Source organism: Anabrus simplex, chromosome 1 (genome assembly GCF_040414725.1).
Source record: "Anabrus simplex isolate iqAnaSimp1 chromosome 1, ASM4041472v1, whole genome shotgun sequence".
NCBI classification, from domain to species: Eukaryota; Metazoa; Arthropoda; class Insecta; order Orthoptera; family Tettigoniidae; genus Anabrus; species Anabrus simplex.
The window spans coordinates 845,948,681-845,974,136 of record NC_090265.1 but is presented as its reverse complement, the minus strand read 5'-3'; the positions used below and the strand labels follow the sequence as shown (position 1 = coordinate 845,974,136).

The window sequence follows — 25,456 nt, the reverse complement described above, 5'->3', positions numbered from 1 at the left end:
GTCCATATGTCTGCTTCATACAGCAAAATACTCTGGACTACAGAATTGTAAATTAGTTTATTTGCTTTCCTTAAAATCTTCCTACTTTATCATACTCAATGTTGGGTCCTAATCGCTGTCCTGCCCTCATGAACTCAACTCTCAATTTAAGGCGAACTTGTACGAACAGCCTCAAGTATTGATTCCAACATCTTTCTCTTTAACCGTTCCGTATCCATTGATGCATCCAGTCCTCTTCAATAGTTTACCAGTCTCTTCGACTCGATCCAACCAACACCATCTTTACTTACCTCCTTGATATCGTCAACCACGTTCTCAGAGGGGTTAACCTATGCTCCTCCCGTCTTCAGTGGTCTGCAGTGAACAATCCTGATGGGGTCTTAACAAGGCACATGTTCGACCCATTTCAATACAACAGCTCGTTGCCTTCAGACCTCCCTTCTTCGATGATCTGCAGTGAACAATCCTGATGGGGTCTTAACAAGGCACATGTTCGACCCATTTCAATCCAGCAGCTCGATGTCTTCAGATTTTCTCAGATTTTCTTGAGGTTCATGCGAAGCATCGCCCGCTTCATGTCATGTCGTGTGCGTCATGGTGTGGAAGTGTTGGTCTTTTTCAGAGCTGTGATAGATCTGTGGATACTTCAGGGAACTGGGAATTGAGAAACTTGTACAGTAAGGGTTAAGTGAGGCAAAAGAAATAAATTGGAGGAACGTCGTGTAGACTGATGAATAAACTGTGGAGATAATTCACTGGACACCACTGTACCCAGCAAGGAAGAATGATTATATGATAATGATGTGCCGAGTACCCTGGTCTTCAGATTAGAGGGAGCATCATTGTTGGTCAAGAAGAAACTGAGTTACCTGATCGCTGCTCAGCTCTGCATTACTTATCGAAGGCTGGAAGTATTTCTTGACCATCCAAATTCATGCAAATATAGGTTGGTAGTAACTTAATGTAATAATTTTAACGACATCTTTCTTATCAAAAATTAAGTTTCCAGAAGGGAAGAATAATTTTATTTCATGGACTGCATGTCTTGTTGTTGTTGTTTGAGTCATCAGTCCATAGACTGGTTTGATGCAGCTCTCCATGCCACCCTATCCTGTGCTAACCTTTTCATTTCTACGTAACTATTGCATCCTACATCTGCTCTAATCTGTTTGTCATATTCATACCTTGGTCTACCCCTACCGTTCTTGCCACCTACACTTCCTTCAAAAACCAACTGAACAAGTCCTGGGTGTCTTAAGATGTGTCCTATCATTCTATCTCTTCTTCTCGTCAAATTTAGCCAAGTCGATCTCCTCTCACCAATTCGATTCAGTATCTCTTCATTCGTGATTCGATCTATCCACCTCACCTTCAGCATTCTTCTGTAACACCACATTTCAAAAGCTTCTATTCTCTTTCTTTCTGAGCTAGTTATCGTCCATGTTTCACTTCCATACAATGCCACGCTCCACACAAAAGTCTTCAAAAACATCTTTCTAATTCCGATATCAATGTTTGAAGTGAGCAAATTTCTTTTCTTAAGAAAGCTCTTCCTTGCTTGTGCTAGTCTGCATTTTATGTCCTCCTTACTTCTGCCATCGTTGGTTATTTTACTACCCAAGTAACAATATTCATCTACTTCCTTTAAGACTTCGTTTCCTAATCTAATATTTCCTACATCACCTGCCTTCGTTCGACTGCACTCCATTACTTTTGTTTTGGACTTATTTATTTTCATCTTGTACTCCTTACCTAAGACTTCATCCATACCATTCAGCAACTTCTCGAGATCTTCTGCAGTCTCAGATAAAATAACAATATCATCGGCAAATCTCAAGGTTTTGATTTCCTCTCCTTGGACTGTGATTCCCTTTCCAAATTTCTCTTTGATTTCCTTTACTGCCTGTTCTATGTAAACATTGAAAAGGAGAGGGGACAAACTGCAACCTTGCCTCACTCCTTTCTGGATTGCTGCTTCTTTTTCAAAGCCCTCGATTCTTATCACTGCAGACTGATTTTTATACAGGTTGTAGATAATTCTTCGTTCTCGGTATCTGATCCCTATCATCTTCAGAATCATAAATAGCCTGGTCCAATCAACATTATCGAATGCCTTTTCTAGATCTACGAATGCCATGTACGTGGGCTTGTCCTTCTTGATTCGATCCTCTAAGATCAGACGTAAAGTCAGGATTGCTTCACGTGTTCCTACATTTCTTCTGAAGCCAAATTGATCTTCCCCCAACTCAGCTTCAACTTGTTTTTCCATTCTTCTGTAAATAATACGTGTTAAAATTTTGCAGGCATGAGATACTAAACTAATAGTGCGGTAGTTTTCACACCTGTCAGCACCGGCTTTCTTGGGAATAGGTATAACAACATTCTGCCGAAAATCGGATGGGACTTCTCCTGTCTCATACATCTTGCACACTAAATGAAATAACCTTACCATGCTGGTTTCTCCTAAGGCAGTCAGTAATTCAGAGGGAATATCATCAATTCCAGGTGCCTTGTTCCTATTTAGGTCACTCACAGCTCTGTCAAACTCTGACCTCAAAATTGGGTCTCCCATTTCATCAGCATCAACAGCCTCTTCATGTTCCAGAACCAAATTATCTACATCGTTACCTTGATACAACTGTTGGATATGCTCCTGCCATCTTTCTGCTTTGTCTTCTTTCCCTAGAAGTGGCTTTCCATCTGAGCTCTTAATATTCATGCACCTAGATTTCCTTTCTCCAAAGGTTTCCTTGATTTTCCTGTATGCAGCATCTACCTTTCCCAGGACCATACAGCCTTCGACATCCTTGCACTTCTCCTTCAGCCATTCTTCCTTAGCTACCTTGCACTTTCTATCCACTTCATTCTTTAATCGCCTGTATTTTTTTCTGCCCTCTTCATTTCTAGCATTCTTGTATTTTCGTCGTTCATCAATCAGGTCTAGTATCTCCTGAGTTATCCACTGATTCTTAGTTGATCTTTTCTTCCTTCCTAACATTTCTTCAGCAACCCTACTGACTTCATTTTTCATGACTCTCCACTCTTCCTCTACTGTGTTTCCTTCGGCCTTTTCATTTAGTCCTTGTGCAACATGTTCCTTGAAACAATCCCTCACACTCTTTTCTTTCAACTTGTCTAGATCCCATCTTTTTGCATTCCTTCCTTTCTTCAATTTCTTCAATTTCAGATGGCATTTCATGACCAACAAGTTGTGGTCAGAGTCCACGTCTGCTCCTGGGAAAGTTTTGCAATCCAACACCTGGTTTCTGAATCTCTGCCTAATCATAATGAAGTCTATTTGATACCTTCCAGTGTCTCCAGGTCTCGTCCACGTATACAGCCGTCGTTTGTGGTGTTTGAACCAAGTATTGGCGAGGACTAAATTATGGTCAGTGCAGAATTCAACCAGCCGACTTCCTCTTTCGTTCCTTTGTCCCAATCCAAATTCTCCTACTGTGCTACCTTCTCTTCCTTGGCCTACCACTGCGTTCCAGTCTCCCATCACAATTAGATTCTCGTCACCTTTGACATATTGTATTAAATCTTCTATCTCCTCATATATTCTTTCAATTTCTTCATCATCCGCTGAACTAGTAGGCATATAGACCTGCACTATTGTGGTGGGCATTGGTTTGGTGTCTATCTTGGCGACAATAATTCTTTCACTATGCTGGTCGTAGTAGCTTATCCGCTGCCCTATTTTCTTATTCATTATTAAACCAACTCCTGCATTACCCCTGTTTGATTTCGTGTTGATAATTCGGTAGTCGCCTGACCAAAAATCCTGTTCTTCCTGCCAACGTACTTCACTTATACCAACTACATCTAACTTTAGCCTATCCATCTCCCTTTTCAGATTCTCTAACCTACCACAACGATTCAAACTTCTAACATTCCACGCTCCGACTCGCAGAATGTCAGTATCCATCTTCCTGATGATCGCCCCCTCTCGTGTAGTCCCCACCCGGAGATCCGAATGGGGGACTAGTTTACCTCCGGAATATTTTACCCGGGAGGAAGCCATCATCAGTACATCATTCATACAGAGAGAGCTGCATGTCCTCGGGAGGTGGTTACGGCTGTAGTTTCCCGTTGCTTTCAGCCGTGCTGCATGTCTTAAAAACACGCATTTCTTGTTCATTTCCACATCGAGTTAACTCAGCATTCCTTCGCACAAATTGGGGTACTTTACGAGAAATTTGAGAGTTTTAGGCGATTATACTGTGATTGGAAATGTTATAATAGGGCATTTTTATCGAATAGCACATGACAATTACCTGATAGCATATCAGAAGGTCTGTAATAAAGAAGCTGAGATCAAACGATTTGTATCATTTGACCGCTCCACGTTCATCATTTGCCCATGCACTGTTGTATCAATAGTGTCGCTCACTATTATTATACGCAACAGCCGCTGAAGTGATAAGTTTACTTTACTCTTTTCGAAATTCTGCCCTGGCCTGTGACACTCATATTCTCCGTCCGAGCTCTCGTTATCTTACTTTATGAAGCTACCCTGTAATTCACCCTCTAGATCACAGGCGGGCACAATTCGGCCCACAGGGAGTTGGCCGTGCGGTTAGGGGCGTGCAAATGAGGGCTTGCATTCGGGAGATAGTGGATTCCAACCCCAATATCGGCAGCCCTAAATATGGTCTTCCGTGGTTTTCCATTTTCACACCAGGTAAATGCTGGTGCTGCAACTTAACGCCACGGCCGCTTCTTGTCCTATCATCGCTATAAGACCTATCTGTGTCGCTACGACGTAAAGCAACTGTAAAAATAAAAGAAGTTTGACGCAATGAGCTGCGCTCTAGCTCAGCAGGTAAAGGAGCAGAGTATGCGCTCTGACGGAAGGCACAGCCTAGTAGCTGCTTGCATGGCTCTCAGTTACAACTAGCGAAGAGGCGTGTATTTAATTTTTTACAGTTTTATTGTGCCTAATATCTCGTTGTATTCAGTGCATTAGATTATAGTAAGTTAAGGTAAGAGTGTGTTCTGCCCGAAGGCAGGTCCGAACCTCCACAGAGGGGTACCTGAGCCGGAGTTTACGTACGGTAGGGTGGCCAGTTCCTTTCCGCTCCTCCATTCCCTTACCCCCACCAACAGCGCGTGGCAACCTATCCACTTCTCGACCACGTCCAATGTTGCTTAACTTCGGAGATCTCACGGGATCCGGTGTTTCAACACGGCTACGGCTATTGGCAGATTATAGTGAGGAAACAAAATAATGCATTTTGTATTCAAACTAATTGTACTAAGTACAGTAGAGTCTCGTTAAACCGAACTAATTTGGACCAGAGTATGTTCGGATTACTAAATTTTGGGATTAACCGGGAAATATTTTCTAATAACAATGTCATTGTTTTTTACGTCCCGCTAACTACTTGTACGGTTTGGGTGCCGGGATTTTCTCCCGCAGGAGTTATTTTATGTGCCAGTAAATCTACTTACACGAGACTGACGTATTTGAGCACCTTCAAATACCACCGGACTGAGCCAGGATCGAACCTGCCAAGTTGGGGTCAGAAGGCCAGCGCCTTAATCGTCTGAGGAAAATAGTTTCTACAATACAGTGCAGTACATACTGTAGTTTGAAATGTCCATTCTTTAGCAGTTACATTAACAAAATACTGTATAAATTACAGTAGGGTAGTTAAGAACCGGTAGAGGAGAAAACGGTAATGAAAATGTCATTAGCAAGTGGATGGAAGCTGACAGTCATCAATTACAAACAGACCAAGAAATTGTAGCTATGGTGGAGAAAGAATCTGGAGTTGATGAGAAACAGAGGGACGACGAAGAAGACCACAACGAACAAGTAGTGTCACATGAAAATGCCGCAGCCGCCTTAGAATTTGCCGTACGCTACGTCGAGCAACACTCCGCTGCTACGCCCACTGATGTGATGTTTGTGAGACGCTGGTTTAACACTGCATCTTCGAGTAGGTTCCAGTCACTACGGCAAAAGAAACTAACAGACTTTCTAAAGATAAACTACCAGTAATTGATGGTTTATGATGTGTCATTATGTTTACATTAAGTTATTCTAGTAAAATTGGACTAATAAAATGCAAGTAAATCATTGTATAATATGTTCTTTCATTTCAGTAAGGAGCACTTCTTTAAAAAAAAAATAGGGTCTATTTCAGTTCGGATTAACCGGACTTTCGGATTAACGGGGTTCGGATTAACGGGACTCTAGTGCAAATACGTTTAATTATATTAATTTCATTAGGTTATGTATAGGAAACAAAATTAATTATTTTTGACATGTTATAACTAAACACTCCTTTGAGTACTTCCTGTAATAGAAATACTATCCGTCAACATAAAAAGCTTGTTTAGGAATACAGCACAAACAATGAAAGACAATCGAACTGTACGATTGTACTACGTAAACATAATATACTAATATACCCAGCCATGTACATTGCAGTGGCTTCGCTTGAGCCTAGACTCCGCATATCGCCATCTAGTGTTTATAGCACGAACAATTAGAAGTCAGCTGATCTCGGGTCTTCCCACGCTCATGCCGTTAGCTCAAGGAGCGGGGGCTCTCTCACTGCCTACCTTATGCACTAGCTGAACAGCTAATGTTTAAATAGTCGCCATTGTATTAAACTAAAAGAAATATCAAAACCAAATTCGTAGCAAGTACGTTTCTCATTGTTTGAATTAGATACACTTTGAATACTATTCATTCCGCTCAAAATGTTTTCAAACAAGATGAACTCAATAATCATAATTGAATTACAAAGAGTACTTAATTCTAGTTTAGTGAACATAAAATTGATGCTAAAAGGTGATATAAATATATTTTTTTACGCTCTAAAGGCTAAGGCGCGTCGCTGTTACCACAAAACAGAACTTTACAACTCAAGATAAGTAGTTCAGGTCATTTAGGTTGCTAAGGTTTTGAAGAAGGACTTTCTCGACTGTACTCTTCCCCCTAGTTTCAAAAATGTTTCCTGGGAGATGTTGCAAACAAGATCGCCGAGTCTGAAGTTGAGTCCCACAGTTTTTTCATCCTTATTTTGTTCTCATGGACTGAAATGAATATAATTAAACGTATTATTTAGCAGATGACGTTTGTATATAAAATAGTTTTTTTTGTGTTCCCTCACCATTATATAATGCACTGAATAGAACGAGATATTAGGCACAATGAAACTGTTAAAAGTTCAAATCTGTTTAGGTACGCGCCCCTCTGCTAGTTGTAACTAAAAGCCATGTAAGCAGCTGCTAGGCTGTACCTTCAGTCAGAGTGTATACTCTGCGCATTTACCTGCTGAGCTGGAGCACTGCTCATTGGGTCAAACGTCTTTAAGATTCTAGTCCTTACTTTTCCTAAGTGTTCAGATTTTTCGAGTTACTCTTCTGCTCTTCCACATCAGTTTGTGTCTTTCGTGCTTACCCAGCGTCCAACTTTCACATTCATATGTAAGTATACTCATGATAAAACACCCTATTTTTATGCAGTAATAGGTTAGAATGCAAACTAATGGGGTTGTTAGGGAGTGTCGTCTAGTCCGTTCTTCCGTAATGTAGTGCGAGTAACAAATTCTCGGCGTTGTGATAGGTCGTTCCCCTAATATTTATGCACAACTCATAACATAACCGTTGTGCAGTCTAGAAAATACTTGTTATTCGATCAGTAAGTTTGTATTCCAACCCACTACTGCCTTATAATTACCTTTCTTGTTTCGATATGTATTTACTTATTGGTTACCAGATGTCCATGGATATTATTTTCTTGACATCATATGTAATTGTGCCGTCAAAGTTGAGATGGTTTTGAGATGACAACAATGACTTATTTGTTCAATTTTTGAATTCACGATCTCCATTTCAGCCTATGACTTTTGAATGATTTGGTCATTTTTTATGAAAGGATTATTGTCTAGACTGTACTTCCTCCTAATAAATACCAGGTGGGCCACCAGCGCCGTACTTTCTACTTATAAGTGTCCCGCATCCACTAATGATGAATGGGGTGCCTAATAACTGATTTTCACAGGGGTATTACTGCCTCAGGTAGGTTACGTCACAATACGAAGAGATAAAAACGGCACGGTCACAACATGTTGCTCACCGCTACCCGTCTAACGCGCCCCCGCTTGTGTTAGTAAGCCTCGTTTTCGAACGCGTCTTAGTGGGCTGGTATTTAGCAAAGTAGTACTATAGTAGCTGTCAACACATCGACAAAGGCTGGTGTGTTCAGCAGACTTCATTTTAATCCATGCAGAATCTGGTCGGAATGCAGCCGAAGCTGGCGGACGGTATGATCAGGAGTTTCCAAATAGCCCTGCCTTCTATACACGTATTCCACCGAACAGAGTTAATGGATCTTTTGTAGAATGGAATGCCTGTATGTGTATAAATCAATGAGTTAGGTATTAAACTTCACTTTCTGCGTCTTCAGCGTATTTACAAATACACCCTGTTACATAGGGATAGCACTCCAGCCAGTACTATTAGCATTCTATTAATTCTCTTTACTTTGTCAGCAACTATTGCAATAAAGTCAATATTTTAAATTTTTAATTGCATATTTCTCAGAGAAAAAGGTACTCAAATTTGATAACTTTAACATAAACGTTGTAGGGTGTCATCTCGTGTGCTCCCCTTAACAGTAAGTTACCTGCTAACACCAACTGCTGGGAAAGGGTGATGGCAATGAACTGTGAAATATGTGCATAGAGTTTAAAATATTTAATGAATGCATGGGATAATTACATTATCGATACAGCACACGAGCCTTTTAACATGTGGAATGAACTGGTTTACATGCGGGATCTCTAATATCCCTGGGGAAAGAACTGTACTAGCAACCGGATAAGAAAAAGTAACGTATGGGGAAAACTGATGGGTTGCAAGCAACATATGTAAGAACCTGTTCTATAATGAAATATTGTATATAAGAAGATCCAAAATATGTCTTTAAATGTCTTTTCATCTACGAAATTGACACGAGGGCGACTTAAATAGCTCCAAATAAAAATTCCTGCACACAATATCTGAGGCCATATTATTATTATTATTATTATTATTATTATTATTATTATTATTATTATTATTATTATTACTATCGTCCACTCATTGGCTGAAGGGTCAAAGGAGTTAACTTCGGCTCGGAAGATCCTGGGTCAGATTCCTGATTTTAACCGTGTCTGGTTAGATTTATTTTTATTCATCTTTTATTTTTTATTTTTTGCAATATGCTTTACGTCGCACATACAACCAATCCAATGGTTGAGTTCGGAGACATAATCATTTACAAAGGAAAAGTGACATAAAATATTTACAAAAATCAGGAAATTATAATGGTAAAAGAAACCCTCTAAAAATTCGTCAATCATAATTGCACGTCTAAATATTGGAACCAGTCCAGTCCAAGTCTGATTAAATGGAGAGAGGAGGCTCAGACCTAACAATGGAGTGTACCTGAAAACCGAACGAGTGGTTGAACTGTTTGGTAAGAGAAGAGTACAGTTCCATGGAAACTTAAAAGAGGAAGTAGCTGAAGAAACGAATGTTCAGACAATGAAAACAGAGTCAAGATGATATCAGGAAGTGAGAATTGACTTGGCCAAGATATAAATGAAGGAATAAAACATACAAGACAAAGATTCAGACAGCAAATCAAATAGTTTAGAGGTTTCCAAGACGCCAGGACGTGAGGAGCCAGTAAAGAAGAAAAGATCCTACACAGAAAGAAGCAGAGGATAGAATGAAACGATGCTAACTGAAAGTGAAGGAAAAGGAGGCGAAACACAAAGTGAAGACTGACAAGCGTGGTCCATAGCATAAACCCTGACCGCCGTGAGTGCATTGCCCATGCTGGAAATGTCTGTGAACGCTGGCGCAAGTGGATTCCCCTCAGTCGGCTTGTACTTCTCAACGTTGCTGTCTCAGGGTTGTGCACGTCTACCGATGATAGGCTACAAGTAATGGTTGAAAAATGTAGCTACATAGACTGTAGGATTGACACAGTAATTTATTAGTGTATTTCTGTACTGTACTTCTGTATCAAGACGGTTGTTTGGAGAAATGCTATGTTTATTTTAGCTTGTTTCTTTCTCAATTTATTTTAAAAATGACATTTTAATACAGAAGCGATATGGCAGGGACACAGAATTCGGCATCATTCTGCTTCATAATTGTTCATAGGAGAGTTGAGCATGTTAAGACCATTAAAAAGGAAAAATTGCCTTTTATTTTGTACTTCATTGCTAACGGCATCCTTTAAAGTAATTATTCATTTTCCTGCTACACAGTGATTACAAAGTATGTTGTTTCGAGCATTTTGTGAAAACACCGTGTTGCAAACATGTAATTATATTTATGTCCTTATAGGAAAGAATATATATGTATTGTACGGAGTACCCTATTTATGAGCGTGTAATGCAGGGCCTCTCAAACGCCAAAAATCTCACGCGTGCAAACTGAGGCTCAGAGTTCCTGTGCACAGTGCATCGGACCCACTCGGCTCAGCTCGGACCAACGCTTCGTCTCTGGGCTACTCGGCTAAGCTCGGCTCAACTCGGCTTGGATTTGAAGCGCTACGGAGCAAGCGAGAAAGAGGGAGACAGGCGAAGCGAGCGAGACAGGTGTGGGGAAAGAGAGAGACAGTGCTACTGCTCCAAATCGAGGAGTGGGGATCTGCACTCTGGGCAACCCAGCGAAGTCGTCTTTTGCACCGTGCACAGTGCATGCACCGGACGCATGCACCCTGAGAGGCCCTGGTGTAATGTACAGTCCGTCAGGCTTGCGCTATAGGATAACGTCCTAGGCTAGCGCTCGTAACAGCTGTTTCTAATGCACGCAGAACTGTCAGTCAGCTCGTAACCTTGAAGTGCCTGGCCTAAACGTAAAGGAAGATGAACATACAGGAACAGGTGTCCGGTATCCTGTATCTTGTACCGAGTAAAGCAGAGTTTTGTTGACGTCGGGTCATTCTGTTTTCTTGAATGTACAGCGAGTATTCATTTTCTTGGTCAAAGATTTTGAACCGGATCTTTAGCAACAATCTTATCCTGAATTCCTCGTTAATAATTACTTCAACAGTTACGCAATAACGTTGCACCCAGTTTCAAAAGCAAAGAGGAACTCCGTCAATAAAACCACGAACTTGCCCAACAATATATAATTAAAATTCCATTATAGGAAATTTAGTGCCCATTAAAGGATAGAAATCCATTACTCCTGTTTTTGAAATCTGCCGTAACTTACATCAGCGGAAACTAATTGAAATGAAGACGGACGCACAAAAGACTAAATGCATGATCATTTTACAGTCTGCAAAGGTTCTGCGGATAATGACACTTTCTCCGGATTTTATGTTTAAAATTTGACTTAGACCTAAGGAAAAATTTAAGTCCATTAAACAAATACTTCACCTCTTTGGAAAAAAAGTTTTCCACAGGATAAAAACATGCCAACGCTCGCGAAATAATGTTTTGCTTCTGAATCCCAATTACGAAAAACAATTCCCCCTCGGGAACTTTTCAGATTTTTCGTAATTTTCGAATATTTAAGTTAACCATGGAGATATCAGGTTGTTTATTATTATTTTTTAAGTTCCTAGGGTGCCTGGAATTCCTTACAATTCATATTAATTTTTATACCTACCTTTATAGACTTGCATCAATTAGTACAGACTATAGGCCTTAAGCCGGCCCCGCGGTGTAGGGGTAGCGTGCCTGGCTCTTACCCGGAGGCCCCGGGTTCGATTCCCGGCCAGGCCAGGGATTTTTACCTGGATCTGAGGGCTGGTTCGAGCTCCAGTCAGCCTACCTGATTACAATGAGGAACTACCTGACGGTGAGATGGCGGCCCCGGTCTAGAAAGCCAAGAATATGGCCGTGAGGATTCGTCGTGCTGGTCATACGACACCTCGTAATCTGCAGGCCTTCGAGCTGAGCAGCGGTCGCATGGTAGGCCAAAGCCCTTCGAAGCTGTTATGCCATGGGTTTTTTTATAGGCCTTAAATGACAATGTTGAGAAATATGGTGTGAAAATCAGTGTGAATAAGAACAAAACAGAGGTAATGACAAGAGGCGAAAAAAAAAGAATCGTTAGTAACAGGGAACTAAACCTTAAGGCTTCTTAGTGCTTCAAATATTTGGGAAGTGAAATAATGCAAGATGCAAGGTTGGATAAGATCAGCAGAAGGGTACAAGTGGGAAATACGTTCTACCAGAATGTAAGGAACTTGTTGTGGACCAGGGAAGTTCCTATGAATTGCAAAGAGAGATATAGGCTACTATACCCCCATAATGACGTATACATCAGAAACGTGGATATTGACAGCAAGAGATGAGAATGAAATTCAGGCCAGTGAGATGAAGTTCCTGAGGAGTATGATAGAGAAGACAACGAGAGACAGAGTAAGAAATGTTGAGGACAGAAAAGGAATAGGGCTAGAAAAACTGAGAGTAGAATGGAGAAGAATAAATTGAGATGGTTTGGACATGTTATGAGGAGGAAAGATACAAAAACAAGTGTCAGAGGCTAAGATAGAGGGAAAGAGGGCAAGAGGGAGGCCTAGAGCAAGATGGATGGACTCTATCAAGAACAGTATAAGAAAACCAAGACTGGACTGGAATACAATTACTGAAGAGGAGTGGTGGAAGGAGAAGCAACGGTGGAGTAAGTACCATCAACACTCCGACATGGCAGGAACTGGGCAAGGGGAAATGAATGAATGAGTACTGACAGGTGTAGGTAAGATGTGGTGTTTGTACGAGGAAGTGTTAAATTAACTGGTGTGTGTTGTCATGTTCCAGGGAAGAGCTTCACGCTCACTATCACGGTGAACACGTCGCCCCCTCAAGTGGCCACCTACAACAAGGCGATCAAGGTGACGGTGGACGGACCTCGAGAGCCGCGCTCCAAAACACGTGAGTACCAAAGCTACTTTGCTTCATAAATCCAAATTAAAAGTCGGATCATTCCCTCCTGAAACAGATTGGCATAACAAGGGTCCATTTCTTGCTTTTGAATTAAAGATAAACGCCGCTAAGTTTATTATTATTATTATTATTATTATTATTATTATTATTATTATTATTATTATTATTATTATTATTATTATTATTTGCTAGCTTACAGTAGTATGACAGCGAAGTAAAAATAAAATAAAAATTACAAAACAACAAAAAATACCAAACAATTCCATGAAATCCAAATATTGTAGTATAACAAATTATATCAAAACAAGAAATTTCACGATAACAAGAGAAGAATAAAGAAAGTGAGTTCATTAAAACAAGAAACGGATAAATCTGACAATTATAAATGACGTACGAGTAGTGTAATACAATAATGTATCAATGTAATATTAATTAAAAACAATCGCAAAGAAATCAATACGACTATTTTGAACCTATTTCGATCCAATATCCATGTTCAATTACACAGCGTTTTGTATATTTTCGTTCCTAATGCTTCATTCCTCATTCGGAAATTGTTAGTCATGATTGCTTTTAAAATATATTAATTTAAGAAGTAATATTCATTTGCGTATTGACATAAATATCTCTTATTGCTAGGAGTCATCCGAAAATTTGTGTAACGTAAAACGAGAGAATATGTGACGGAAGTGTAACCATAGCAACCGTGTAGGCACTGATGGATGGTCCGGGTCAGACGATGTTACCTAGCAACTGTGCAGGCTATGTCTTATGGCTGGTTGCTATCTGAAATTAGCAGCCGTTAATGGATGGCCATGACCGGGAGACATATTTATGATCATTTGATTTTCACAAAGGGAAAGTTGGTTAATTTTTTCACTCTATGTTTACGTATCAAAACAGATTTCGCGTCGGTTGCTCTAGCAATTGAGCTATGGTGGCTTGAGCCATGTTTGTTCTGTTGGAAAGGATTTCGGGTCCCACTGGTGTCCGGTTGGCCATTTTGGTTCTGTACTTACCATCTCTTCAACACGTGCAAAATGTACGTAACAAGACCTAATAGGTTGAAAGTCTGTTTCGATTAAAAGTCGTGTTGCCTGATAGGAACAATTCTAAATAAAGGGTCAAGAATGTTCTTCTTCTTCTTCTTCTGCTTACCCTGCAGGGTTGGCTTTTCCCTCGGACTCAGCGAGGGATCCCACCTCTACCGCCTCAAAGGCGGTGTCCTGGAGCTTCAGACTCTGGGTCGGGGATACAACAGGGGAGGATGACCAGTACCTCTCCCAGGCGGCCTCACCTGCTATGCTGAACAGGGGCGTTGGTGGGAGATGGGAAGATTGGAGGGGATAGACAAGGAAGAGGGAAGGAAGCGACCGTAGCCTTAAGTTAGGTACCATCCCGGCATTTGCCTGGAGGAGAAGTGAGAAACCACGGAAAACCACGTCCAGGATGCCTGAGGTGGGAATCGAACCCATCTCTACTCAATTGACCTCCTGAGGCTGAGTGGGCCCCGTTCCAGGCCTCGTACCACTTTTCAAATTTTGTGGCAGAGCCGGGAATCGAACCCGGGCCTCCGGGGGTGGCAGCTAATCACACTAACCACTACAACACAGAGGCGGACAAGAATGTTTTTAAAATGGTTTTTCCTTCCGTTTCTGAATGATCATAGAGCACTGGCTTTCGTAGTGCAAGTTGGTGGGTTCGATCGCAGTATTTTAAAATGTTCAAATATGCCATCCTCGTGTTGGTAGTTACTTCCGCAGGAAACAAACTTCCTACCGGCTTCTCGGTGTATTTGAAAACAGTAAATGTAGTTAGTGAAGCCTAAAAAAATATTTTTTAAAAATCCGATTTTGGGCAACTATGGCCCGCATATAACCTAAGGCTAACCAGTAAATTTCTTCTTATCCTTTTTATTCCTCCCAGAACCTCTGCATTCTTTCACGTCCGTTCTTTCTCTTATCCTCGGGTATTATCAATTTGGACGTACATTTCGATGATTTCTCTTTGAATGTCTTGATGTTATCATCTCGGCTTCTGAATTCATTTCTGTTGTTGATCACACTATCCGCTTTAAGTCCAAATTCCTCAGCATCTCTCTTGACTTCTTCCACCCATTTTGTTCTTATAGATCTTCGTCTATCGGTTCTCATCCATTCTCACCAGACGTCCATAGAATTTCAACCTTCATTTCTGCATTTATTAATAATAACGGCTTTTCGCGGTTTTCCTGCAACCAGGTAATGTTATATTATGGTTTAGAGGATCTAATTAACCTCCGGTCTAATAACTTAACAGTAGTCTACCTATTACCCATCGCTTGCTCTAATAAAAGTCACCTATTGAGCTAGTAAAACAAAAAGTCGGAGAAGAATATTGCAGTACCTGCTCACAATGTGCGGACTTGTAGGATATCGTGATTCGAGAATAATTGCGTACCTTTTCCGACTAGGCCTACCCTGTGGTCGTACGGCCCGAGAGCTGTTATAATTAGGGCACGGATTTCTGTGAAGTGCCATACTTTTATCCATTTTAAATTAATACATTAATATATTTTGTTAAGACGATGCCACCGTCTGAATTGGCCATAAAAATGCATGCTTTACTATATTTGATCATTAAGTCATACGAGTGTTTGACCCAAAGAAATGGCATAACAACATGTTATAATATCTTTAAAACGTCTCCAATTCTTTTGCCGAAGATGCCCAGTTAATTTTTTTTAATGATTGGTTAGTATTGGATTTCATTTCCTTAGAAATATTGTGTTTTTAAACGAAGCTTGAAGGTAACGGGCTTCGCGTTCATTAAGTTATTGAAATACAAAGAAGAAACGAATGTTAGAAATATGGCCAGTTTCCTGCTGGTTTTCGATGCAAATTTTGGACAATATTTAACTTCTTTTCCATCATATTTCCAAGTTCTTTTAATATTTTTGTACATTTACTGCATAAGTGTGTGCATATTTTCAGTGCTTTTATGTTTGATAAATCCGAGCCTAATTGCATTATATTTGTTCCTAGTATACGTAACACTCCACGTTCCGAGAACTGTTAAATTGTAGGCCTATCTGCTCCTAATACATATGTGTTTTCATAGTCTTATTAAGTTTTACCTGCCCGTAATATACGTATGTTCTTATGATCCGAGAACTGTTAAGTTTTAGCTGTTCCTAATGCACATGTTTTCTCAGAGTCCGAGAACTGTTAAGTTTTACCTGTTCCTAATACACATGTGTTCTCAGAGTCCGAGAACTGTTAAGTTTTAGCTGTTCCTAATGCACATGTTTTCTCAGAGTCCGAGAACTGTTAAGTTTTACCTGTTCCTAATACACATGTGTTCTCAGTGTTCGAGAACTATTAAGTTTTACCTGTTCCTAATACACATGTGTTCTCAGAGTCCGAGAACTGTTAAGTTTTACCTGTTCCTAATACACATGTGTTCTCAGAGTTCGAGAACTGCTAAGTTTTACCTGTTCCTAATACACATGTGTTCTCAGAGTCCGAGAACTGTTAAGTTTTACCTGTTCCTAATACACATGTGGTCCCACTGGCCCGATAACTCTAATATTGTTCCTGTTCCTAGGGCACGTGTGGTCGTAAAGACTGATAACTATTATGCTTTACCTGTTCCTAGTACATGTGTGATCCTGTACCCCGAGAACTACTGTGTTACACCTGTTCCTTGCACATGTATGGTCGCATTATCTGAGAACTGCTATGTTATACCTGTTTCTAGTACGTTAATTGCTGTACCTGTTCCTTACTCATGGAAGGCAGAGGGATGAGAACAGCACGTCGTGCCGCTGTCGGCTCCATTCCACCGCCCAGCCTCTACGCTGCTCGGGACATTAATCTAATCACCGGAAGTCAAGCCCTCACAATCTCACCATACGACAAATTAGTGCCAGTCAATGTCTTAACATTACGTTGACAGGCCTAACTAGTGTCTTGTATCTCTTAACAAGTGTTATTCACCACATTATTAAACATGATCCGTCTACGTTATATCACCACATAAAGAAGAGCTAATTCTCGAGACCTGCAGGTTCGTATCCAAAGGTCGGCCTTTTTCGCTCGGTTTCCCTTTGCAACCCCCAGGTAAATGACGAAAATATTTGCCTTGCATACGCTGTGGCCACACACATTCTAGCTAGTGAGACGTGGTTGGAGATTGTCTGGCGGTAGACTTAGCTCTTGCCTTATTTTAACCGCGATTTACAATCACAAGTAAGCTCCAATATAATACTACTTAGGTGATAAAGGGAATTACCTCTCAAGGTGTGAACAAACTTGGAAAATACGTGCTCAGTAAATACTGTGTGTTTCGCCCGAGGCATTAGTTTTGTTTAAAACTGTAATGCCCACAATAATAAAAATGTCTTCTAAAAATGTGTTTTTCATAGAAACGACTTCCTATGATTACGGCTGTTTTCAGTGTATTGTCTTTAATTTTTGATGTGGATGTATTTCGGAGAATGGACAATAATAATAAAATATTTCTTTATCGTATAGTTTTCAGCACCGAGAGTGTCCGAAGACATGTTCGACTCGCCTGGTGCCGGTCTTTCTATTTGACTCCTTAGGCGACCTGCGTGTCAATAAGTGGGATGATGGTGATAATGAGGTAGGCACCTAGACTTTACGTCCCCATACGACGAACGAATAACCATCAAAGTCATATACCCTCACCCCATATGAACACTGCAGAGACATTTGGAATTAAATCAGGCTTTTGGCAAGCAATCTGGTGATTAGAAATTGTATTCCACCTGGGCGCCTTAAAGATCAAGGTCACTAGACGGAATAATAATAATAATAATAATAATAATAATAATAATAATAATAATAATAATAATAATAATAATAATAATAATCTATACAGGCTATTTAAAACACTAGGCTGATTTTTGTTACATCGATTTTGAGAGAACGACTGCACCGATTGACATCGTAAAGCATTCTGACGAAAGCGCTTGCAGAGTGTCTTTAAAAGCATATCGTCGTTGCCGGAACAAAACCTCCTATGTGATAATATTTTTGGAGATAACTGACCCGCAGCACATGCATTATGAATAGTAAGAATGCCTTGACACTATTCACACAATATTGAATCTTAGATGACAGAACCTTACCGGCCAAATTTCTAAGCCAAAATATTTCACATAGGAGGCTTTATCCCGGCAGAGACGATAACCATTTCTTACCGTATATTTTTAAATTATTAAAGAAAAATGTAGCATTCTGATTAGCCAAAACGCTCACCAGTACTTCAAGGCCACCTGTACTGTGGTAGCACTATGGCATACAATGCGAGAGGGAGGCTGAAGGGGGCAAACTCGAATGCGCTGTCTCCCTCGTCAGCTGTCCCAGTCTGTGTTGCGCTGCAGTCGCGGAGAGTCGCTTAGTCGAGAAGGTATTCGTCGCAACGTTCTCCCTATATTTGCTAGCTTGAAATGTCCCAGAGATGTGAAAGTCCTTTTCTCCGTGTCGTAATTTTAACACTTCTTTCACTCTGGTAGTTAGGAAAGTGAATCGATCCTCTGCGTCATAATTTACTGTCATGTAAAACCGAAGGATTGTACCTTTACTCCGAGCAAACTATAATATGCCAATTTTCAAATCTGATTTGGCTGACATTGTGCTCACAGCAAACCAAGGTCAACTTTCAATTATATTAATGAAATCTTTGATGTGACATAACAAAACAGCACAAATGTCAAGAATGCATTTTCCATCGATGGTCCCATGCGCATTGAAAAAAATAGATGCTTAATTCATAAGTGTTTCAATTGAGGGCTTCGTGTTTTATTAGTATCGTGGACAGGAATAGCCACCATTTTGCTTCCTATCAGTCGATCAGTGCATTGTACATTCAAATTAGGCAGAGAACTATAATCGCTCGAGGTGATTTAACTCCTTTAGATAAAACACTTCAATTTTCCTTTAAGTGGCACCAGTTTCCAATTCGCTTGATATTTTGTATCACGATCAATACAGCTCAAGGGGAAATACTAGAACGTGCTGGTTTCAGCCATTCCATATGTTACAATGTCAAGAGTGCAAACTTTTGACGTCCCTAAAGTTGCAACGCCGGGCGAGTTGACTGTGCGGTTAGGAGCGCGCGAGCGCGCAGCTGTGAGCTTGCATCCGGGAGATAGTGGGTTTGAACCCCACTGTCGGCAGCCCTGAAGATGGTTTTCCGTGGTTTCCCATTTTCACACCACGCAAATGCTGGGGCTGTACCTTAATTAAGGCCACGGCCACTTCCTTCCCATTCCAAGGCCTTTCCTATCACATTGTCGGAATAAGACCTATCTGTGTCGGTGCGACGTAAAGCAAATAGCAAAAAAAAAAGATAGGTACTATCCCGGCATTTGTCTGGAGGAGAAATAGAAAACCACGGAAAACCACTTCGAGGATGGCTGAGAAGGGAATCGAACCCCCCTCTACTCAGTTGGCTTCCCCAGGCTGAGTGGAGCCCGTTCCAGCCCTCGAACCACTTTTGAAATTTCGTGGCAGAGCTTGGAATCGAACCCGGGCTTCCGGGGGTGGCAGCTAATCACGTTAACCACTACACCAGAGAGGCGGACACTACTACTACTACTACTACTACGTTTTCATTCCTCTCCTGAAGTGGGAGGTGGGCATCCTAGCGGTGACGCCGTCTCTCAGGCCAGGAGATTTGTGTCGGAGATGTGGTGATAAGGTGAGAGGGTTGGCGACTGTGGTGTATAGAAGAAACTGTCCCGGTATTTGCCTTAGTGCAGGAGAAGTGAAAAATACGGAAAACCATCCTCAGGACAGCCGAAAGTGGGGAACAGTCCCTCTCCGTCTCCCGAATACAGAGCCGTAGAGCCACGGTAGAACTGTGCCCACCCCTCCTCTGCTCGGTTAGCCAGTCGGAGTGCAGAGCTGTCCGACCACGGACCAGCCGTGGTCACTTGTGGGCAGAGACCCACTCTGCATCCTCCGACCTTTATCTAAAGAACATCGAAAACAGTCTCGAGAACTACAGTACTCATTCTCCCGGAGTTGGAACAATCAGCTAACCAGCGGAGCTTCCGAGGTTCCCAAACACCTAGACCAGTCCTGCTGGTGAGCGGGCGATTCGGAGCACTGTTATTTCTGGACAGGATGTTGCCGCACACTGTTAACTCAAAGAATACTTTCGACTCCGGAACATTTCCAAAATAATTGTTGTGTTATATTGTGCCCATCTGTAGCTGTTAGTGTCCGCAGATGGCTGAGCGAACTGTTTCCGAACCGCTGGATCGGACGTCGATCACAAAACTTCCTGCCACATTGCCATGACCCCCACGAAGCTCGCACTTCACCACACCAGACAGTGCGTTCTGGGGTCTTGTTAAAGATGAGGGGCGTAAATGATACGTGAATAATGATCAGCTGAAGAACTGTCTTCCGAGGAAATCGCAAGGAGAAGTTCTAGATCACATAATGTGCTAAACAATTTCCTGGAATTCAAGAATTTTATGGGGGGAAAAGGTCGCTTTGAAGATCACAGAAGATGACACCTAGAGAGAAAAGACCAGATTATTAGGAGGCTGGCGAAAGAGCACTGGGACGGTGTCCACAAGTCCACATTATCTAGAATGTTCAATCAGAACAACCTCTTGAAGATGTCTCGTGTGACTGTAACGCGCAAGGGGAGGAGAGTTAGTTTAAGTGGGCTAGAGAGCATGTGACAGAAAAAGTGGATATGTCTGATCTTCAATTATGAAATGAAACTAAATTTGGATGAGCCTGATGGTTGTTCGTATTACCATACTCGGGAAAGAAGAATAGAAAGTCTGATGGCATGGCAAAAACAAGTCTTTCTTTCCCCTTACGCCGTACGAAAGCCAAAGAACTGCTTGAAGACCCTATTTTTTATTTATTTTGGAAACCAAAACAGTGAGAATCCGAATTATAGAGTTCCGCAATGAAAAAAATATCTTTACAATGGCGTAGCACAATACAAACATAAAAGAAAAAGTTGGAGAACAATGAGGAAAAATCATCTACAGTTAGAAGTCCGATAGTCCGGATAGTCCGGCACGTTCGGGACCGGCCCGATGCCGGATTACCGAAAATGCCGGACTATCGGGCGGTACCTCTTAGTACGATATAAGTTAAGGTGTACAGCCAAAACAGCTGTATTACGGTGTTTTGCAGTAAAATGTTGATCAGCAGAATCATTAGATTAATAACTTTAGCTCAAAATTAGGATAGCACCAAATTTTCATTCAACACATTCAGTTTACAGTTTACTGTACAATAGTTTAGTGTGACTTAAAAAATCCCGAATATCTCTTTGTTTTCGAGTTCGTTGTCGCTCGGCATAAAAGTTATTTCTGATGATATGTAAATCAATAAGTTCAGTGGCTTTATAATTAGTGATACACTAAGCAAAAGTGATGAATTTATTTAGGGACTCTGCGGCTAGATCGCAAGAAAAAATACTGTAGCGAAAAGTGCTCGCAATCAAAACAATGAACTGAACCTGTGTGTGGTGACAGCCAACAATGCCGATTTAGTCTAATAGTAGCAGGTACGTAGTGGACACTTCCGGGTGGTTTCGAACCGCGCCGTGCGCTTTAACTGTCATAAACGTAAGAAAATAATAATAACATAAAAATCATGGAATGGTGCCGGACCATCGGGCGTTCCGGATTGTTGGATGCCGGACTAATGGAATTCTACTGTAATGACAAAAGTAGCGAAAGAAAATTAAAAACTAACAAAATAACTGTATAAACACAACAATTAACAACAAAACATAGGCCTATAGGCAAAAGTGAAGGTCGAGGAAAATTAAAAATTGAAAGTAAAAAGAAGAGAAGAACTTACAGCTAGGCACAGTAAGATAAATACAGATATGATACATAAGTAACGGTATAGTACAGTAAAAAATTATAGATATCACATTATATACAATAGAGCAATGAAAAGAGAAAAAAGGAATATGAAGAAAACGTGCAAGGTTAAGTTAAGGAGGAATCGATTAAAGGAGGCATACGAAGAAAAAACGTCCAAGTTCCTGTCAGAAGATAAAGAGTTAAGGACGGTTGGAATGTATGAAAAATAAAGTTCTTTGAACAAGAGAGAGGCGGTAATACGGAATATGAAAGGGTCGATTTATCTTGGTTTTGCGAGCTGCAGAATGTGTGGAAAAGAAGGATGCAGATTCAGGAGGAGGAAATAAACCGTTAACAGCGTTATATAGGAATCTAAGGTCGGATACATTCCTGCGAGTAGATAACGGGCGAAGGTTCAATTTATCCAGTATGTGATTACTGCTCAAGTTTCGACAATCAGATACTCTGCCTCTAACAATAGCACAAAAGAATGACTGCACGCTGTCAATGTGATTCAGATTGGTGGGTGAAGAGGTAGACCAAATGGGAGTCGCGAATTCAATAACCGGTAGGATGCAAGAAACATGGTAGGCTCTGAGGGCGTGGATATCAGTGATGTCAGAAAATCTATATAACAAACCGAGAAGTGACATTTCTCGTGACGTTAGCCTTTGTATATGGGGGACAAATAACAATTTACTGTCAAACAACACTCCTAAGTCATTTTATTCGTTTAGAGTTGGGAACGGGTTACCGAGGAGGGAGTATTTACTATGAATAGGGGATTTACGAAGAGTGATTGAACTAGAGGAACCATTGGTAGGATTAGGCTTAGGATGCCATGTAAAGCACCATTCAGAGAGTGAGTTATGCCCACCCTGTAAGGAGTTTATGTCTGATAAAGAATTGATTTGTTTGTATATTTTACAGTCACCTGAAAATAGCAGATTTTCACAAGAAACGGATGATATAGTATTAATGAGATCGTCAATAAAGAGGACAAACAGAAGGGGACCTAGGATAGTGCCCTGTGGGACGCCAGTATGTACCATAACAAGAGTCGAACTGAACTCATCAAGAACTACACGCTGAGTTCTGGTATTGAGGAAGCTCTATAGGAGAGTTAAGAAGCGACCATGGATATTAAAACGTTCAGAGAGTTTATAGGAAAGAAGTGCGTGATCTAAGGTATCAAAAGCCTTTGCAATATCAATGTAGCGCACGTCCAGCTGAGAACTGGCATTAAGAGCAGATGTTGCACGATGGAGAAGAACAGCCAGATTAGTTAGGCAGGAGCTACCAGGAAGAAAATCATGCTGCTGGGACGATATACAAGGAAGGGTGAAAGAAAGTAGACGCTGGTGGATTCACAGATGAGTGACACGGTGGGTAATATAGAAATCGGGCGATAGTTTTTGACATCGGACCTCTTTCCACTTTTAAAAACCGGAATGAAGTTAGTGATTTTCCAGTCGTCAGGAAAGTGACCAGCTAAGAAGCAACGGTTAAATATAACAGCAATAGGATGGACAAGAGTCGTAGTGGTATTCTGAAGGAAGATAAGACTGAGGCAATCTGGACCAGTAGGATTATTTTCTGGCAGGGAGGAAAGTAAAGAATAGACTTCTGACTCAGAGGTGGAAAGCTTACTGAGACTATAAGAAGGAACAGAATCAATACACGGAAAATCTGGAAACTGAATATGTGCAACAAAATTAGACGCAAAGTAATCCTTGAAAATTTCCGGTCTATTACTATCACTGGCTAAATTATCACCCCAAGTCACTGTGTCTGGCACAAGCTTTGCATTTTTCCTGTAGTTTATCATCTACCAGAATGTCTTGCTATTACTTCTCACTTCTAGGCAGGCAGAGTTTATACAGGGTGAACCGAAATTCACGCAATCGGGCGTCGCAGCGCGACTCCTCACATGCCAGCAATAAAAAAAATATCTCTCACAAAAGTTCGTCCTGCGAGTATATCCGGCAGAAAAAGGACGTTGAAGAGTGGCAATCTGGCAACACTGTAACCACACGTAGGGTAACTATCTGTGTCAGCACATATTAGTCGTGCTGTACAGTTGGTGCAGTGTATAGTTTTGGGTTAGCATGCAGGAGGTCGAGGGGTCGATCTTGGGTCGAGGCGTATGTTATTTTATTTCGTAAATGTACTTCATGTAGTATGGTATCTGGCATCTTAATCGTCAACAGCGATTGCAGCGGTTCTTATAGGAACCATTTGCACTTACATACTACGATCCTAGAAATGGACGAACAATCGTTTTCATTGGTCAGCTTTGAAGGACGCCCTTTCCACGTCGTGGGCGTGAATTTATTCGCTGTTGACGACATATATTATTATTATTATTATTATTATTATTATTATTATTATTATTATTATTATTTCATAATCGAATTTGGACAACTATGGACCTCGTAAATAACTCTTCATGACTTCGGTTTCCTTTGGCACCAGTATTCCTTCATTCTCTTGCTTACAGCTTCTTCCTTATCACCCATACTATGTTGTTTCTTCTTGGTCGCTGTTTCTGGCTCTCGGAACCCTCATATATGTGTATCTTGTTTCTGAAAGTGGTTCTGTTGTGGATGTCTTGATCCATGATGTTCATTTCTTGCAGATCCTTCTTGGTGATAACAAACCATTTGTCATAAGAGTTGCCTTCTATATTGGGGTTGTTGAAATGGATAAAATGTTCTTAATGAGTTTGTCGTCGGGCATTCTTGAAATATGTCCAAATAAATTAACCCTTCGTTTGCGTATTGTATCTGAAATCCTGCTGCATGTTTTACATACTTCTTTTTTACTGCGTAATCGGTGGGTGTCAGCACATCTTTTTGTCCGAGAATATTTCTTAAACTTTTCTTTCCTTCTTTTTGATATCTTAAATATATTTTCTGGTTGTCAATCCTAGGCATTCTGAAGCATAAAGACACTCTGGTTGGATTACTGTCTGATAGTGTCGTAGTTTAGTCCTCATAGAAGCCGCTTTCTTGTTGTACGTAGTGTGTCCGGAAAATACGTATAAATCCGTCGGGGTGACGTATCACGTATCGTGGAGGCGCCGCCAGGTGGCACTGCTGTTGTCGCCAATCTTCTCAACGCTCAGTTCGAGTCGGAGAGCTCCGCGTGTCAGTAGCAGTGTGCGGCTGCTTGTTGAAAGTTACCCGTTTTCACCTGCCGTCGGTATGGAGCTCTCTCTGATTGAGGAACAGCGCATCAACATCAAGTCTCAGAGCTCGTGTGGCCCGAGTTCGACCAGATTTGGCACAAGGGGGCAGGTAGATCCTTCATCACGACAATGCGCCCGCTCACACGACGCTCGTTTTGGCCCGAAGCTCAATCACCGTGACAGACCACCCGCCTTATTCACCCGATTTAGCCCCTTGTGACTTCTTCCCGTTCCCGAAATGCAAAATGGTGCTTCGGGGGCGGCACTTGGGTGATGTGGAAGCCATCAAGGGAGAAACGACACGGCAACTGAACAGCACCACAACTGAAGACTTTCAACAATGTTATCAACAGTGGAAACGGCGTTGGCAGAAGTGGATCTTGTCTCAGGGAGAGTACTTTGAAGGAGACCATATTTTAATACCTGAATAATTGTCAAATAAAGTTATTATTCAACTTTTATACGTATTTTCCGGACATACTACGTATATGT

At 41.1% G+C, this 25,456-nt stretch overlaps 1 protein-coding gene across 1 annotated transcript in view; it reads left to right on the top strand.

Moving 5' to 3' along the window:
* The window catches only part of LOC136857241 (runt-related transcription factor 1-like), a 453,244-nt gene that overhangs the window by 182,704 nt on the left and 245,084 nt on the right, over positions 1-25,456 (top strand). Inside the window, exon 2 of the mRNA XM_067135732.2 lies at positions 12,792-12,905. Coding sequence (XP_066991833.1) covers positions 12,792-12,905 — 114 coding nt within the window. The remainder of the gene's footprint in view (positions 1-12,791; positions 12,906-25,456) is intronic.